This window comes from Eptatretus burgeri, chromosome 10, assembly GCF_056783735.1.
Source record: "Eptatretus burgeri isolate ZD-2024b chromosome 10, Ebu_testis_v1, whole genome shotgun sequence".
Taxonomy (NCBI): Eukaryota; Metazoa; Chordata; class Myxini; order Myxiniformes; family Myxinidae; genus Eptatretus; species Eptatretus burgeri.
The window spans coordinates 57,838,009-57,855,558 of record NC_140970.1 but is presented as its reverse complement, the minus strand read 5'-3'; the positions used below and the strand labels follow the sequence as shown (position 1 = coordinate 57,855,558).

Sequence of the window (17,550 nt, the reverse complement as noted above, 5' to 3'; positions counted from 1 at the left end):
GAGGCCACCAACCTGTCTGAGATGTGAGAGTAACAAGCCGAGACACTCGGCTTCGTCGCAGGACATCCCAATGGTTTTGAGGGCCTTCCCTTCCATGGAATAAAGAAGGAGAAGGTATGAGGCAGGGGCATCAGCACAAAGGGGAGAGCAATACTCTATTAAGCTGTGAATGAACACCTTGAAGGTTATCAAAGTTTCAGATTGGTCAATGCAAGACTTTGCACAAAAAGGATGTCCAATCAGTGGCTGGCTTTGGAGGCCATCTTGGAAATATAGTCTGCCCAAGAAAGATCATGGCTGATGGATAGGCCCAAAATTTTGAGTGATTTTATCTCTTCAGGTGATTTGTTGAGGAAGTAGATGGGAGGGTTTACAAGACAGTCCTTTCAGTGACACATGGCGAGTGTGTTAGATTTGTCAGGGTAGAAAGACATTCTAATTGTTGACCCAGGTCCTGATTCTATCGAGGTCTGTCAAGAGGGAAGAGGATGCTCCTCGCCTGTTTGAAGAATGAGGAATGATACGGCAGAGGATGGAGTCAGCAAAGAGATAGACAGGATTTTCCATGGAATCAGGAAATGGTTGATGAAGATGACAAACAAGATTGGGCCGAAGACACTGCCTTGGGAAACTGCATCTGCGACAGGGATAGGAGATGAGAGGATCCGGTTAAGAGCTACACTCTAAACACAGGGATGGAGGAAATCATTGATCCGTGAGAGGAGAAGGCTTTGGATGCCGTAAGCAGAGAGTTTGGATATCAGGTGGGGTGCCAGACTGTATTAAATGCCAATGTAATGAAGTTGTGGAACAAATGTATGAATTCTCCTCACAAATAAAGGAGGGAAGATGTTTGCTCTGTTGCTGATACATTTCTGTGCTGTTTGATTGCAGTTTGTGAAAGAAGCTCGTTTGCTGGCTTCCTTAAGTCATCCAAATATTGGTAAGTGTGCATTTCATTCCAAATAATCCATTTGGAATTGTCTTTTTGACATTCCCATGTGACACATTATTCATAGTGCTGGAATCCCAGATTCAAACCCCATATGTTCCATCGATTTGACCACATTTCCTTGTCATATTCCTGTAAAATTATTCCTCCGACAGGATTACGCTTTCTCACATGGGTTCGTTTCCCAACCCGGCTATAAACTATCAGATTAGTCCTTCGCTGGCTGAACGTTACATTTCAAAGTGTGGTGTCTCTTGGATTCACGTTAATCCGAGTGTCCCATCTGCAAGCACTAGTTGGTGGATATTATGGATCCCATGATATCATATCTGAAGTGACTTATCACCGGCTCCCTGAACAAATTTCAAATGCCTGCGATAACGATCTTAAGTATCCTGTTCGTGAAAGACGAAATTAAATGTACGGTTTACTCACCTGTATCAATATACAACTTGATGAACATTAGCATGAGGACTTCTAGTGTAGGCATATTTGTCATGAAAAAAAGGATTTGTGTATTTTTTTTGTTAAAAGCAAAAACTCACTTGATTTTGTTAGATGATACTATAAACATGAAAAAAAAATTAGGGTGGCATTTTTTCTGAGCATTCTAACGGCCTGAAATCCAAGATGGCCACCACCATAGCAAAACGCCCTAAATTTGACACTAAAATTAACTTAATGTGGTTTTAATAGTTTTTTTCAGCATGAACTGCTTGGAACCACTCTCAACAAGACCCGAACCATTTTGTTTTGCTATCACCGCAAAATCTTCCGGGAAAACTGTCTCGCTGTATAATAGGATAATGCATCGAGGATTTTCCGGGAAAGGCTTGGATGTGGTGGAGCTTAATTAATCGTTAGATCATGCCATAATCACTGTGAATGAGTTTGGCTTGGAACTTGTATATAGAGGTGACTATAATAACAATAACTTTCACCTGACTACTAATCTTTTTATTTTGCACAATTTGAGACAGAGGCTGCCTTTTTATTTCAACATGGCGGCCGGAAAATTGACGTTCGAATCCAGTCATCGGCAGCAGTTTGTTCGCTTTATGTTAAGGTTCCACTTGTCCATTTTATGGTGTACTAAGATATTATTTTCTTCTTTTGCAGGCTGCACATACCCACAGCAACCATAACCCATGATAACATAGCTTAGAGACCTTGGATTAACCAAAATGGCAGAGTCTTCATCTAACAAGAAGTCAAAAACGGTGGATTTTGATCTCTGCTTTATTTGCCAGTTGAGCAGCACGCAAACGGATTATACAAACTATGTGCTTCGTCCTTATTTGCCTTCAGTAGAGAAAGTAATTTCAACAACTGATGTTTGATGTTCATATGGGGAAACAGAATTCTCTGCATTAAAGAATCGCATAAAAGGTTTCTCTGCCCATGAACGGTTACAGAATGGTGTTTCATACCACAAGACATGTTATAAGGATCTCACAAGTAAAACGCATTGAACGAGCCAAGACCAGATATGAGAAAGGACAAGTGACAGGCAGCGTCAGAGTTGTAAAACAGAAGACAATAGGACGACCGCCAAAATCTGATGCTGCATCTACAAGTGGTTCCACATCACAGCGATCTACCAGGCTTTCGACAAGTCAGGCTTTCGACAAGGAGATGCGTGTCATTTGTCAGGAAGACAAAGCAGACAAATTGCACGACGTCTCAACTGAAAACATGGGAGCTCAGCTCAAAGCCATTGGTCAACAAACAGACAAAACTTTTGAAAGTCAGACTGAGCAATGTTGTGGGCTCACCTGATCTTCTTACAGCAGTTGCTGAGGACATGAAGTATCACCTTCTGTGCTTCGGCCATGCAACACGAGACATACAAAAAGCTAACAGACCTCCAAAATAGCATGTTCATTTTGCACAGTTAGTGTCTGACCTGGAGATGCTCGACGTGGTGGAAACTGAAATGAATGGCACATGTAACAGTTCAGCTTTGAATATGAACGACATTGAACAATCATATGTTGGTTTGCTAGAAGCCAATGAGTTGCCTTTACCTGACAATCTGCGATACAAACCATACTTAAAGCAACTGATTTTGGACAACATCGCTGATGTGCACTTCATCAGGCCTCCAGACAAAACCAAACCTGAGCAAGTACTTTCTACAAAAGCCAAGGAAACCCTGTTAGCTGGTGCGTTGGCCACCGATACAAAAGACCTAAGAGAAGATGTGAAAGTCCTTCTGAAAGCAGCTAAAATACTGAGAAGAGACATTGCAAGTGCAACCCCGTAGAAATTCGAAGGAACATTTGATAATTATGAACCACCTGCTTTGCTTCAATTCTTCTGCAAGCATGCTATCCAAGGTTTACATCAGGTTAAAACAATCAGCTGGGCCGAATCTATGAAGGTGAAGGAAGGTGCAGCTGTCGCAAGAACAATATCCCATGTACGGAAGTTTGTGGATGCTGGGTTTTCAGCTGCAACAGCAAAACTGTCCAACCAGGGATAAATGAAGACTGTGAAGATTGAGGTGTTACTTTCTATGACATTCACAAAATAATAATTCACTTGATATCCGTTGTTAAAACTACTAAATGAAAGCCAGGCATTTAATCAGTTTGACTTTTTGCATCTTCCTGTTTAAACGATTTCAGAGATTGAACACTGTATTGAATAGTAATTCAAGTATTTAATTTTATTTAGATGTTTGTTGGTTTGTTAATTATGTATTCTTTGTGAAAAATACATGTCTTTAAATAGGTAGATACTTGGTTTGTAATTACAAAATCCTGTTGGCTTAGTAATGCATGCAAAGGGAGAAGGTATAGCTTACATTGCGGGTGCGCGGTGGCCATTTTGGAATTTGGCATGTAGATCATACATATAACATAAATTTGATGATTCCATTAGATTCCTGGTCTCAGAAAACATATATTTAGACACTTCATTTGTAATTGTATCACATGTATTTGCGAAGATATCGCATTATTAGTGTTTAGCGGCCATTTTGGACGCCATCTTGGATTTCATACCCTTAGAATGTTCAGAAAAAATGCCACCCTAATTTTTTATAAAGCTTATGATACCTTCTTACAAAATCAAGTGAGTTTTTGCTTTCAACAAAAAAAATGCACGAAATTGCAAATATGCCTAAACTATTCTGCAAATAGTTAATTATCCACCACTTATTGATATTGTTACGGTTGTGGAAATTTGCAATACACCAGAAAGGTCCTCAGATGAGATATATCGATAAGTTCATGTGTAGTTAGCCCACACCCGTTGTTTAGAGGGAATATGTGTGATTCATTCGGGCTGCGAATCTTTGAGATAGCCGTTTTTCTTTTGCTGTCGTTATTTTGGACCAAGCACCACCCCAACAACCAAATCGCCACCACCAACCACGCCACCACTACAACAACCACCAAACCACTCCACCTCAACAACCACCGCGTTCTGACTCGGCACACAGTTGCCAGAGGCCTGGCCTTCGACGAGGGAAAGCAGGCGGCCCCCGTTCCCCCCCTCCCCCGAACAAATGGCGCCGCATCGGTGGATTTCACCCTGTGAGGGAAGGGGAAGAATTCCACGGTGGTGCGAGCGTCGCCGATTGGGCGGAAGACCCCTCCTTCTGGAAGTTTCCAGCATGTTCTGGAAGGAGGGGCGGGAGTTGAGAAGGGGCGGGGCTTTGTGAAAAAGGGGGGGTGGAACATGAGTGCAAGGCGCGCGGGTGGAGTTGAGAAGAGAGTTGAGCTTCGGCTAAAATGCGCGCGGGTGGAGTTGAGAAGAGAGTTGAGCTTCAGCTGAAACACGCGCGGGTGGAGTTGAGAAGGGAGTTGAGCTTCGGCTGAAACGCGTGCGGGTGGAGTTGAGAAGAGAGTTGAGCTTCGGCTGAAACGCACGCGGGTGGAGTTGAGAAGAGAGTCAAGCTTGGGATAAAGACGCGAGCGCGGGGTGGCTTGAGGTCTCGCTCTCTCTCTGTTGTGTGGAACTCGCCTGACTCGTGGAACTCGCCTCCGTCTGAAGTCTGAAGTCGTTGTTGGGTCGTCGCCGAGCTGTGTTGTCGTGGTCGAGTGTCTCTGCGTCGGTGTGGAGCTCGTGGAACTCGCGGAGCCCGATGAGCTCGTTGCAGTCGAGCTGTGTCGTCGTCGAGTCGGCAGTGGAGGACGGCGAAGGAGACGGAGCTCGGAGTTGAGGTCGTGGGAGGAGGACTCGACGGCCGCACCAAGGGAAGTCCTTTCTTTTCTTTGGGGTTTTGTGTAAATGTGTGTGTGGCGCCAGTCCGTAAAGTAGAAACTGATAAAGTGCTTGTACTTTGCCTTTTATTCGGTATTAACTCTGCGTCGTTCTTGTTTTTGTTTCTTTTGTATTACTGCATGATTGTATGACTGTAAAATACGTGCTTCCGTGTGTCCGTATTAAATGTGCTTCTTAACTGTGACCCGTTTCGTTTCGTTCCTTTCCTTTCATTGAAAGTTCCATCTTGCATCACGTAAGGGATTGGTAGTGGGTTTAAACACCCGGTAAATAATCTGAACCGTCGAGGTCGACGATAACTCCGCTCGGTTATCCCTGCAGTACGGAACGAACCGCTTAAGTGGTTTGTGTCCGGAGTCGACCTGCGGCGTGGTACAGCCCCTCGGTAGGTTACCCGCGCGGGTACTTAGGTATATCGACTTTCGGTGATTCACCCTATTTCGCGTGGGTAGAATGCGGACTGGGTTGTGGTGAGGTTAAACCCCCACCCGTGACTAGCTCCTTGGCGATAGTTCCAGGAGGGTCACGACCGAATTGTCCGTTCCGGTGGGCGACGCAATCGCCATTCGAGTCTGGTGGCCGATCGCACGCCGGGCGGGCGAAATTCGTAACAATATGTTATCCATCATGAAGTAACACCACCACGACAACTTATTTAACAGCTCCAATCATTCTCACCTTCTTGTGGGATCAACTTGGGAAAGTTTTTGGCCAAATTCTTTCACAAACCAGCTGCTCAGACCTGATGGGTGAAGATTGCAGGAATTTTGAATTAGTTCACGGTGGCAGTGACTACTCTTGCTGTGGGGGTCCTCTGGCTTGATGCTGTGGGGTCTTTAACGTCCACCAACTGCCAGTGCAAGTAGACGGATCCTCTGGCTTGATGGCCTTCCGATGGATGGTGCACACATTGATGCAACATCATGCATGCCAAATTCCAGGGTAGCAGTTTATAGCTTAGTCGAGATTTGAACCCTGGCGAAACAGCTCAAAGGGAACTGCGCATCCCTCTCATGTGTCCTGCCAGCCCTCATCTTGTGATCTTCGCTCTTAGTTAATTTAACGTGTAAGCAGTCATTTTGAGGTTTGTCATTTTGTCATCACCATACTCTCTAAAATATTCGAGTTTATTTGAGGGCCTACTCGAAAATGAAGGGATCAGTTTATTGTACACCGCTCCTTCCCAATTCCACATCGAGGCGATGCATGACGCCATCGCCGGGCGCGGTAGGGAGTACAGTACTCAGTTTTCACTCCATTTTCTTGTTTGGTTGTTTGTTTGTTCGGGCGATATCTCATTCATCCTTTAATCTAGGAAGCTGACATTAGGGGACAAAAGTGAAGATGTGCTTTAGCAAAAAAAACGGTATTTTTTATTTTTGATTAATCAATTAATTGGTTAATTACTTAATTATTATCGATTTATTAATTGTTTGTTTATTTTTCTTTCTCGTCTGGGCAATATCTCGGGCACTTTTTGAGCCCGGAAGCTGATATTTGGACACCACAGTGACCAAGTGATTTGACTCTAAAGGGTATTTTTGATTTATTGATTAATCGATTAATTATTCATTTTTCGATGAATTACTTAATTTTCAAAGAGTTACAGATTCAGATGAAACAGTGGTGGTTTAGGTATGCTATTCGACAATTGATTGAGAAATTATTTTATCATTATTATTTATTTATTTTAATTATGCCATTAATCAATCAATTATTGTACACCTCTCCCTCCCAATTCTGACTCCATGTGCTGCAAGGTGGTTGCGCGCTGAAGGATTTGTTATTTATTTATTTGGCATGAGGGCGGTGTACTTTGAATGTACCGCGTTGTTTATTTGTTTGTCCGGGCGATATCTCAGCCATCCTTTGAGCTACGAAGCTGAAATTTTGTTGACAAAAGTGAAGATGTGCTTTCGCAAAACAACTGTATTTTAAATTTTTTGATGAATCAATTAATTGATTAAATACTTAATTATGATCGATTTATTTATTACTTATTTATTTTCTTTCTCATCTCGGTAATATCTCAGGAACTCTTTGAGCTTGGAAACTGATATTTGGACATGGCAGTGAACAAGTGATTTGGCGATAAAGGGTATTTTTTGATTTATTGATGAATAAATTAATCCATGAATTCATTTTTCGATGAATTGCTTAATTTTCAAAAAGTTACAGATTTTGATGAAACAGTTGTGGTTTAGGTATGCTATTAGCCAATGGATTAAGAAATTAATTATGTTATGATTACTTATTTCAATTATTGTGCACTGCTCCCTCCCAATTTCGACGACATGTGCTGCAAGGTGGCATCGCCGGGCACCAAAGGCACCCTGGCTATTTATTTGCTAGGAATTGCTATTTATTTATTTGGCATGGGGGCGGTGTACTTTCAATGTACTGCTACTTGTGATTCTTATTGATCAAGATTCTCTGTAACTTGAGAATTGTGAAATATGCAAACTTTCATTGTGGAACAACATTCCCGAAACAAGGATAAAGGCTTGTTGTTTCGAATACAGCCTGTGGCTGCTCGTTGGATAATTTTCTGGAAGTATGGCTGTGCCGCTGATGCAGTGCCCCTGCTACCAGTAAGCTGGTACTCATTTTGCTGACCTCGGAAGTACGACAGGCTGAGTCAACCCATCTGGTATAATTTCAATGGCACAACAGGGGGCTCAAACTCACGACCCTAAAATCTTCAGCAGCCACCTTAACCATTAAGCCAACACCAGCATTAATTCAAGGCAAAGCGGGTAAAAAGAATTTGGAAATGATCTTTCTAATGTTTATTATCTTATTTTCACTCTATTATCCCCATATAGTTCGAGTGCTTGGCATAACACACTCTGAAGATCGGTGTTTCATGGTTACAGAGTTTTTTGAAGCAGGTGAGTTTCCCTTTATTCATTGTTCTATGTTGAAATTGTTCTGTTTGAACCTGTTTTAAATTGCACGTGTAAACTTCTATAATTTGCCTTTCCTCATTTTGAGGCTTAATTTGTACACTATCTGTTCACTGCACACTTAAGCTGATATCACTTGAGTGCATGTGCAACAAATGCACTTTTGATTTGTAAGATGATTTGGAAAACATTGTTACCTCCACCACCGAAGATGGACGGAGGTTATGTTTTCACCCGTCTGTGTATCTCTTTGTCTATCCATCTGTGAGCAGGATATCTGAAAAAGTTATGGACGGATTCGGATGAAATTTGGTGGACAGGTTGGGTGTATGACGGGGTGAATTGAGTCGAGTTTTGGCGAAATAATTGATTGGAGTTTTTTTTATAATTGAAAGATGGGGCCAAAACGATATATATATATATATATATATATATATATATATATATATATATATATATATATATATATATATATATATATATATATATATATATATATATCTACATTAATATTTCGGCATGCCCCTTTTTTGTTCCATCATCAGATTTTTGTTACTGCATGAAATGAAACAAGCTTTGACATACATAGTAATGATATTATTGTCTTCCTTAAGAGGCCCCTCAAAATTCGTTTTGATGATTATGGTAGTTAAACAGTTCATGTTCATCCGACTTTTTATTATTCCTACTGCACTTCATTAGAACATAGATTGTGGATGGATGCGCAGATCCCAGGAGAACAACTATAGCTGTACAGAACAATTCATATTATCGATGGATAAAAATGATATTTAATTGATATTATAATAAATTGTTTATTTTAAATATCTTCAAATTTTGTGAGTTTTTAGTTTGTTGTGAAATATTAAGTCCTCGGGTCTCCGCATAGTGGCGTACAGGCTTAAGTCGTACTTCTGTTTACTACCGTAGAAAATCACAGAACCATCCAATCGACATGCTGTTAACAGTTTCAGAATCAGCTAAATTCTACAACATATGAATATGGAGACGAAACTGATCCGGCCAGCTAAAATCTACAAGATATGAATATGTAGACAAAACTGATCCGGCCTTTTGGATCATTTTAAAGTAGGGTGCCCTGTAATTTTAATGCACTCTATGGATCCTCCGGAACTCACGAATGGTACACGTTGTGTAGTCACTAAAGTACGTGGTAATGTCATCGAAGTGGAGCTACTGCGGGACAGTCGAAGGGGGAAACCTGAATGATAATCAATGGATAAAAATGATATAATATATTGTTTAAAATACATTCATGTTATCTGTCTTTTACCATATGTTGCCAGTGATGCCCGTTGAAGACAGGCACCTTTACTAGTATGTATATATATATATATATATATATATATATATATATATATATATATATATATATATATATATATATATATATATCCATCCATTAGGACCATACTCTGTGCAGAGCGTTGGTGCCGCCGAAGCAGTCTCCTTGGCTATTGGGAACAATCCTGGACGGGTCGCCACTCCGACACAGTATACCAGCATGCTGGCACTCATTTTGCCGACCTCGGAAGGATGACAGGCAGAGTCAACCCCACCTGGTGTTAATTCAACAGCTGAGCGGAATTTGAACTCAGGACCCTAGGATCCCAAGCCCACTACCTTAACCATTAAGCCAACACCAGGCATATATATATATATATATATATATATATATATATATATATATATATATATATATATATATATATATTTATATTTATATTTATATTTCAAGAAGTTTTGAACAGATTTTGACAAAACTTGATGGATGAGTTCGGTAGGTGAAAAGAACAAGCCGATTAGGTTTTGGTTAAGGTCACGATGCAGATCAGCATATCAATAGGATACATAATGTAAACTGGTCGGCCTGGCAGAGGTATGCGCTCCACTGAGTGCCTTTCTCGTTCTTTCCTGGAATTATCATCACTTATTGTTTGCCCAAGAAGCAGGAAAGATTTAAGTTTGAGTTTGTACAACTGTGAGGTTTGGAGTAGTATCTTTTCTGACATCAGACTCCTTTTAACGTGCATTGTGAATAAATTCTGAGCTTCAGGACCTTTCAGACGAAGCAAGAGAAAAAGTTATATATTTTTTTGCCAGTGAAAATGTCATTTACAGCCTGCATGTTGTAAAGAATTGTCTGTGACCTCTTGTCTTGTCTTGTGCACCATTTTATTTTGTGGCGTGAGGGTCAACCTTCTGCAGCCCATAACATTAATGCAGGTGTCCACCAGGGTTCTGTGTTGGGGCCTAAATGGGTGATGTGAGACCGCCAGAGATTGATTCCCAAAACACTAAGTAGAGACATCCTGCATGCATGATTAGTCAGCTGTGTGGTGTGGCACTATTAACTAATTCATCCGCGTGGTGGTTTCGGCATGTGCGTAGGCTTTATAGGGGAATTTGATGACGTTGGAGGCGATACCATGGCTCAAATGCATAGCGAATGCACTTTAGGAACAACAGGTTTAACTTGATGTGTGTGATCACAAAGTGATCGCCAAGGATAAATTCATTGCCTGCATTCAAATGATGGCAATATTCTCTTTGTGTTAATTTGATCTAATTTAGGGATACAGTGTAAACTTCTACAATCGATGCATAAAACTTAACATCATGACAATCAGAGGAAAATTATTCAGGTTGTGATCAAAAAGGTTTATTTTTTGTTAATTTGGTCACAATCTGAAAAAAGTAGGTCAAAGACACGAATCAAATGTCAGGTGTACAACTTCAATGTAAGTTCACTATTATCATGCAAGAACATCTTGGAAGGTCAAGAGGTCTTTGAGATTCAAATTGGCAAAATTGAGTGATGACAAAAAACAAATTATTTATTGACCTTTATTTCAGAGGGGTATCCATCCGTACATCAGGACCACACTCTATGCAGAGCATCAGTGCTGTTGAAGCAGTCCCCTGAGCATTGGGCACAATCCTGGACAGGTCACCACTCTGACACAGGATACTCAAAAGTCTCATTCATTCCACCGAGCTGGTACTCATTTTACTAATCTCAGAATGATGACAGGCTGAGTCAACCCCACCTGGTATTAATTCAACAGCCAAACATGATTGGAGCTCAGGACCTTACAATCCCGAGCCCACCACCCTAACCATGAAGCCAACACCAAGCAATGAGGGGTATGATGTAAATAAAGTGTAAATGTCGCTTTGTCTCGGCTATCTAGAGGGGGAAATATAGTTCTGATCGGACAAACCTTCGTTGAGTGATGGTGAAAAATGTTAAAATGCCTGTAATTACGTCATGACGTCACAAAATAGGTCAACGTCAAAAACAATTATGTTAACCCCACATACTTTTTATTCCTATTTTACTGATGCAAAATTGAATTCTAAAAGTCCCAGCCGCTCCGAGATAGAGCTCAGAAATCGGCAGAAAAAGGAAGAAAAACCTACATGGTGGTTTCGTACTCCTAAAGGTGTAAGAAACTTTGGGGTACCATTATAATTGGGGGCACTAACTGCAGAAACAAACACCACAACAGACATTTGCCTCCTGCTTTGTGAAAAGTGGGGGGGGGGGGGATATTAATCAATAAATAATGGGAATGGGTGCAGAAAGTAAACAAGAAAGCAGCTGGAATAGGAATTGTGGAAGAAAGTGATGGCGTGCTTAACGTGACAGTCAGTTGTAACAGCTCTGCTTGAACTGGGAGGGACACAGGACGAACAAGAGAGGAGACAAAAGTGTGGTGCAGGTGGTGGTCTTCCTTGTTTTGGAGCGTCTGGAGTCACGATGCAGGCTGGACTGGCAGGGTGGTAGCAATGACTCATTTCCGCAGGCTCACCCTTCAGAGCCTTCCACACGGGTTTGGCGTTTGGCATCTCTCCTTGGCCTGCATCGTGATTCCAGATGCTCCATAACAAGGAAGACCACCACCTACACCACACCATTCTGTCGACTCCTCTGTGTGTCCTGTGTCCCTCCCCAGTTCAAGCCAAACCCCATGGTGCGGTCTCTTCAGCCGCCCTGCAAGTGTCGCATACGTGGTCTAGTCGTGCTGAAGAAGCACACGTGGACACGCCATCCCTTCAGAGCATGTTCGAGGGTCACACGAGCACATGTGGATGCACCATGTTGAATGTGGAGTTGTATGATGTGAAATGACAATTGGGGGGGGGAGGGGCGAGGGGGGTAATTTGCATGATAAGCATAGAAGGAAAAGAGGAAGAAGCAACAGACACGAGGGTGAGGGTGTTGGTGATCTTCCCTGTTTTGAAGCGTCTGGAGTCACTTCCGACACGTCTGATCCCGGCTGTCGCCAACGGGGTTTACAAAACGCTTCTGTTTATGCTAATTATGAAACAACGGATGGATAATCAACCCTCAGTCATCAACCCCTTTTTGTAACAGTATTGTCTCCCATGAGCAAGTTATACAGGAAGTGACCTCAACGCTGGCCAAATATTGTGGGTGAAATTGAATCTGACTCTCTGAAGGTTCACGTCTGCGCCGATGGATGAAATGCTCAATGGCTTTTATCAACTGAAGGGTTAGAGTACTGTATGTCTACCACCATAGGACATGAGGGGTAACTGACATTTTGAGAAGGAGTTGAGAATTAGAACCTTCGTCAGAGCCTCTTATACACGTCATACCTGCACATAAATTAATACTCTTAAGGGGTCTCACGGGTGTTATTGTTTCCAGATTCACTCTTGGGCGTGCTGACTGGTCGACTTCAATTTTCAGAAGAGATCGTCAAGTCCATCATTCTTCAGGTGAGCATAATCACTCATGATGATTTATTTACTCTCCAAATAATTTGTTTAGAAACTCTGTCCAGCAGATTGAGCAGTGTGATTTTGAACATTATCAGATGCTTGATTTACAAATCCATCCCATAACCATTTGTATTTTTTCTTCTTCCAGGCTGCATCTGCCTTTGGTTACATGCACAACCTGAACATAACGCATGGGGATATCAAGGTAAAAATCTGCACAAATCACCATGGAAACCTGAAATGACGTATTTAGTTATGAGGAAAGTTTCTTTTTTCATCATTGGGAACTGTATTTCAAACAATTTGAAGAATGTCATTTACCACGACAACAGCATGTATGAAAGAAGAGTGGATTGAAAGCACTAAACAATGAGAATTAATTGTAATAATTTGTGCCTTCACTCAATTTTGCTTTTGTACAGTAGGGATCTCAAATTGTTCCTTAAATTTTAGTTACAGTTGGGTATATTAATCTGAAGGTGGGATGAGACCATTTTGAAGATGACAAGTCTGGATACGGCGATGGTTCACGAGTAATGTACACGGTTCTCCTTTTTTATTTTTTGACTTTCGAGGGGACGCCACGGGCAAACTGGCGGGAATCGGGAAAAACGTAAATGATGAAAGTTGTAGTACTCGAAGAGCACTACTTGCATACCAACTTTCATTCGAAACAGTTGAAAACCCTCGAGCTCAATGCCCAATTTATTGATTTTTTTGACATTTTCTAAGTTCGTGACCTTGTGACCTTGACCTTGGGACGAAAATGAAAAATCGAGCTCCGTGGGGCTATGCAGGTGCCATTGGGCTAACCAAATACCGAAACGCCTGCCAGATTCTGTAGTGTTCACGGACCAGGCGGACAAAGGAGCCTTGGGCCATGATCTCCAGCAAGCGGGAACTCTGCTTTATTGTGGGACACGGACGTACAGCGCGAGCCGCCTAGCAGGCGGGACAATATATCAAAACCCCAATCACGTGACTACAACCATCTAATCTACATACAGCACATTTCCTCCCCCTCTAAATGGCAGAGCTTAACAGACAAAATCCTACAAATACTGATGGCGCTTTCTGATCCGTCTTGGACGAACGGGGCAGCTGGGAGATGCAGCAACAGATTCCTCCTGATTCGGTAGGGGTGATATACCAGGACTCGTCCCATTTTCAGCATCAAAAGCACCAGGTAGGCAAGCTTGTGCGTTTTCTTTGGTCGGGACTGTAGTGTCGTGATAGAGATGCTTAGCAGGCAGACACAAGCGGGGGAACAGTCGAGCCGGGCTGTGTTGCACAAGCGCGAGCGCGGGCGTACCTTGCCCGCTGCTCTCCTTTATTACGTACTCAGCACACTCACAAGCCGGGCGACTACGGCATCACTACAACGCCTCAGGCGGCGTGCACTCCTTATATTCCTGGCAGACACGATGACCACGACGACCCCTCCTCCCATCATCATGCCCCGCCCTGCATGCCCGCAGGCTATACCACACTCCCCCCTCCTAAAACTATGATTATTAAATGATCACCATCATAATAAGCATAAACAGCACGAAGTACTACGGTATAACAGTAGACAAGGTACAAAAAAGAAAACAGCGAAGTATAAACGCACATCACATCATATAACGCGTGGAAGCGAGCTCGTGGAGCTGCCACGGCCAGGTTCCGAAGACGGAGGTGCACACAGCACCTACCAAACTCTGACCGCGTTACCGATATGAAGCAGCAAGGCGAGAAGCACAGCAGCACTACACAGCGGAAACGCCCCCAGGCGGCTCATGCTTACATGGCCTTCGGCGAGGCCGCGGCGATCTCCCGAGCAAACCTCCCCCGGCACCATCAAACGCCTCCGGCCCACAAGGCGGCACACCTCCCCCAGGCAGACCTGAAGCAGATAAACATTCCGAGGCCGGAAGCCCGCTGTCTGGAAGCCGTGGCGCCAGCGCCAGACTCGATTGACCTTGGATGGGGGCGCTGAACAGCGCCGCTGGCTGGACGCAACCAATGCTCCACAACAACCCACGCACCACAATCAGTTGAGACGCCAACGCCCGTCTAAACGGCCTTGAGCGAACACAGAGAGCTGCGCCCCCGGCGCCAGGCACGTCTGACCTTGCCGCAACCAGAGGTGGGGGTAACGCCGACCAGCGCACCAGTCCTGGCTCCGAGTGGACCTCCGAGACCCACACGGCAGGTAGACGGTAGCAACTCCATGCAAACCACACTTCAACCATAGGCTCGTCATAAATCACTAAGAACATCATTTGAACCATTGCAAACTCATTTTTCCGTACAGCGCGTTCTTTCGGCAAAATCCCTGCACATGACAAAGCAACTACTCGCGGCCCGGGGCAATGGAAGGCCAACCCAACCTTTTTATTCGCCACCACCGCTCCCAAAGCCACCACATCACATTGACCATACTGCAAAACCCATCGATTGATCTCCGCCAAACCCATTCTCACACGGGAACTGCTGGCATTTATTTCAACAACGTTAAACCGCATCACTCGAGCAATGAAAAACAAATATGCAATGAACAGCAACCCACAACCCACATCACGAGTCCGTCTCTTGGTTGTTGACTCGATGTTGTGACTCGCGACTTCCTTTAACGCCACGGGCTCACCGCAACCCGTTGAAGCTGCCCGAACAACACCGGCGCACCTCGCACCATGAACGCAGCCGACGCGCGAGAGCTCATCGCGAGAGCTGGCACGGCTCCTGCTGCTTCCGCACCGCACACCACCGTTGCAGGCAGCAACGAACGGCCGCTCCCGTTGCATCGATGCGTGTTCCGCTCCCGCCGCCAGAACCTCGCCCTCGGGTCTCGACGAAAGCATCGAAGAGAGCACCGGCACACCTGGAGGTACGAACTGGAGATCCAGCCCAAGGTGCGCCAGCCAGCCCCGACCCAAAAGGGCGGGCCCCTCCCCTCGCACCACGAACCTCGGAAGCGCAACCCGCTGGTCCCGCTGGGCAATCACGACGTGCGCCCCGCCAACCGCCGGCAGCGCTTCACCGGCACACGCGTGCGATGCGAGGGCAGCACGAGTGGACTCAACTCGACACCCGATCAGTGCCCCGATCGCTTCGACATTCACTGGCATCGGTCCTGTCACCGTAGGACCAACTGAAACCAAGCTCAACATGGGCAGCATCAGTGCCCCGGTCACCTCAACCTCCCCTGCCACTGATCTTGTCATCTCCGGATCAAGTGGAAGCAGGTCTAACACCGGCAGCATCTCCCGCTCCGGGTCGCTGGAATCTCCGTGCCCCGGCCGCCAAACTCGACCCGGGGCGTTACCGTGCACGCCATGCACCGAACACCATGCCGGCAGTAGGTCTTGACCCGGGACGGAAGGACCGCTTCGCACACCGCCATCTATGACTGTAATGATGGGCGATGACTCTCGGCACACACAACGTAGACGTCCTCGAGTGCTCAGACCGCCGTCCGAGTGATTGCATTGCAACGCTCGCCCACGGCCCGTGCCGCAGACCGTGCGCGCGGCCGTACGCGCCTGGCACATCGCGCTGACCTCCGGACCACCTGCTGCGCACCGACCATCGAGACCCCGGACATTCTTCAGAGCTTGCGCGACGTCCAACGCCGCGTTCGAGTCGAACTGCGTGTCTTCGTTCTTTAGCCGTGGCTTTGCAGAAATCATTCCCCCGATTTGTCGTGCCTCAATAAAACGAACACTGAGCGCGGCCGTTGCCCACTCGACGTGGCCGAAGTCGACTCCGACGAAGGCGGGCACGCGTCCGCGTGCCGTGCCCCGACTCCCTGTCATGCCTGAGCTGGACCGCGCTGGCGAGCCTCCTGGCTCCGGAGCCTGTGCGCGCGCGAGCGAACCTGCGACACGCTCTTCGCGATGCGTACTCCTCCGGAACCTCGAACCGCGCAAGGTGCGCTGAGTTACTCGCTGCCACTTCGAACCCAGCCACCACCCTGCACACGCCGATCCGAAGATCCTCGTCAGCCAACTGTAGTGTCGTGATAGAGATGCTTAGCAGGCAGACACGAGCGGGGGAACAGTCGAGCCGGGCTGTGTTGCACAAGCGCGAGCGCGGGCGTACCTTGCCCGCTGCTCTCCTTTATTACGTACTCAGCACACTCACAAGCCGGGCGACTACGGCATCACTACAACGCCTCAGGCGGCGCGCACTCCTTATATTCCTGGCAGACACGATGACCACGACGACCACTCCTCCCATCATCATGCCCCGCCCTGCATGCCTGCAGGCTATACCACAGGGACTGGTTCAGGTAAACACCTTGAACCCGCTGGCCCAGTCGGTGCCGGCACGGCTGACATTGGCGATTCAACAGAAACCAGAGGTGGTGGTCCCACATGTCCCGACCCAATGGTACCCGGTACGGATGGTGATGCTGAACAGCGATCATGAATTTGGTCAACGTACCGTTTCCACACTTTCCCATCATTAGTTTTAACCATGTAGTTGGCTGGCCCGAATACCACGGAGACCACTGCCGGCACCCACTTCCAATTGTGGAAATAATCACGTACCATTACACGCTGCCCTACTTCAAAGGTGCGCACCAGTGTTGGATGCGACACCGCCCCAGACACCGACCTCCTAGGTCTCAACAAATCCAGTCTCGACCGCAATGCACGCCCATACAAACGCATAGCAGGTGTGTCACTGGTGGCTGGGTGA

At 45.4% G+C, this 17,550-nt stretch overlaps 1 protein-coding gene across 1 annotated transcript in view; it reads left to right on the top strand.

The window, feature by feature from the left end:
* The window catches only part of LOC147018646 (uncharacterized), a 19,986-nt gene extending 2,436 nt beyond the window's left edge, over positions 1 to 17,550 (top strand). Inside the window, exons 2-7 of the mRNA XM_085899896.1 lie at positions 895 to 943; positions 8,011 to 8,076; positions 12,791 to 12,861; positions 13,013 to 13,069; positions 17,114 to 17,245; positions 17,425 to 17,550. Coding sequence (XP_085756022.1) covers positions 895 to 943; positions 8,011 to 8,076; positions 12,791 to 12,861; positions 13,013 to 13,069; positions 17,114 to 17,245; positions 17,425 to 17,550 — 501 coding nt within the window. The remainder of the gene's footprint in view (positions 1 to 894; positions 944 to 8,010; positions 8,077 to 12,790; positions 12,862 to 13,012; positions 13,070 to 17,113; positions 17,246 to 17,424) is intronic.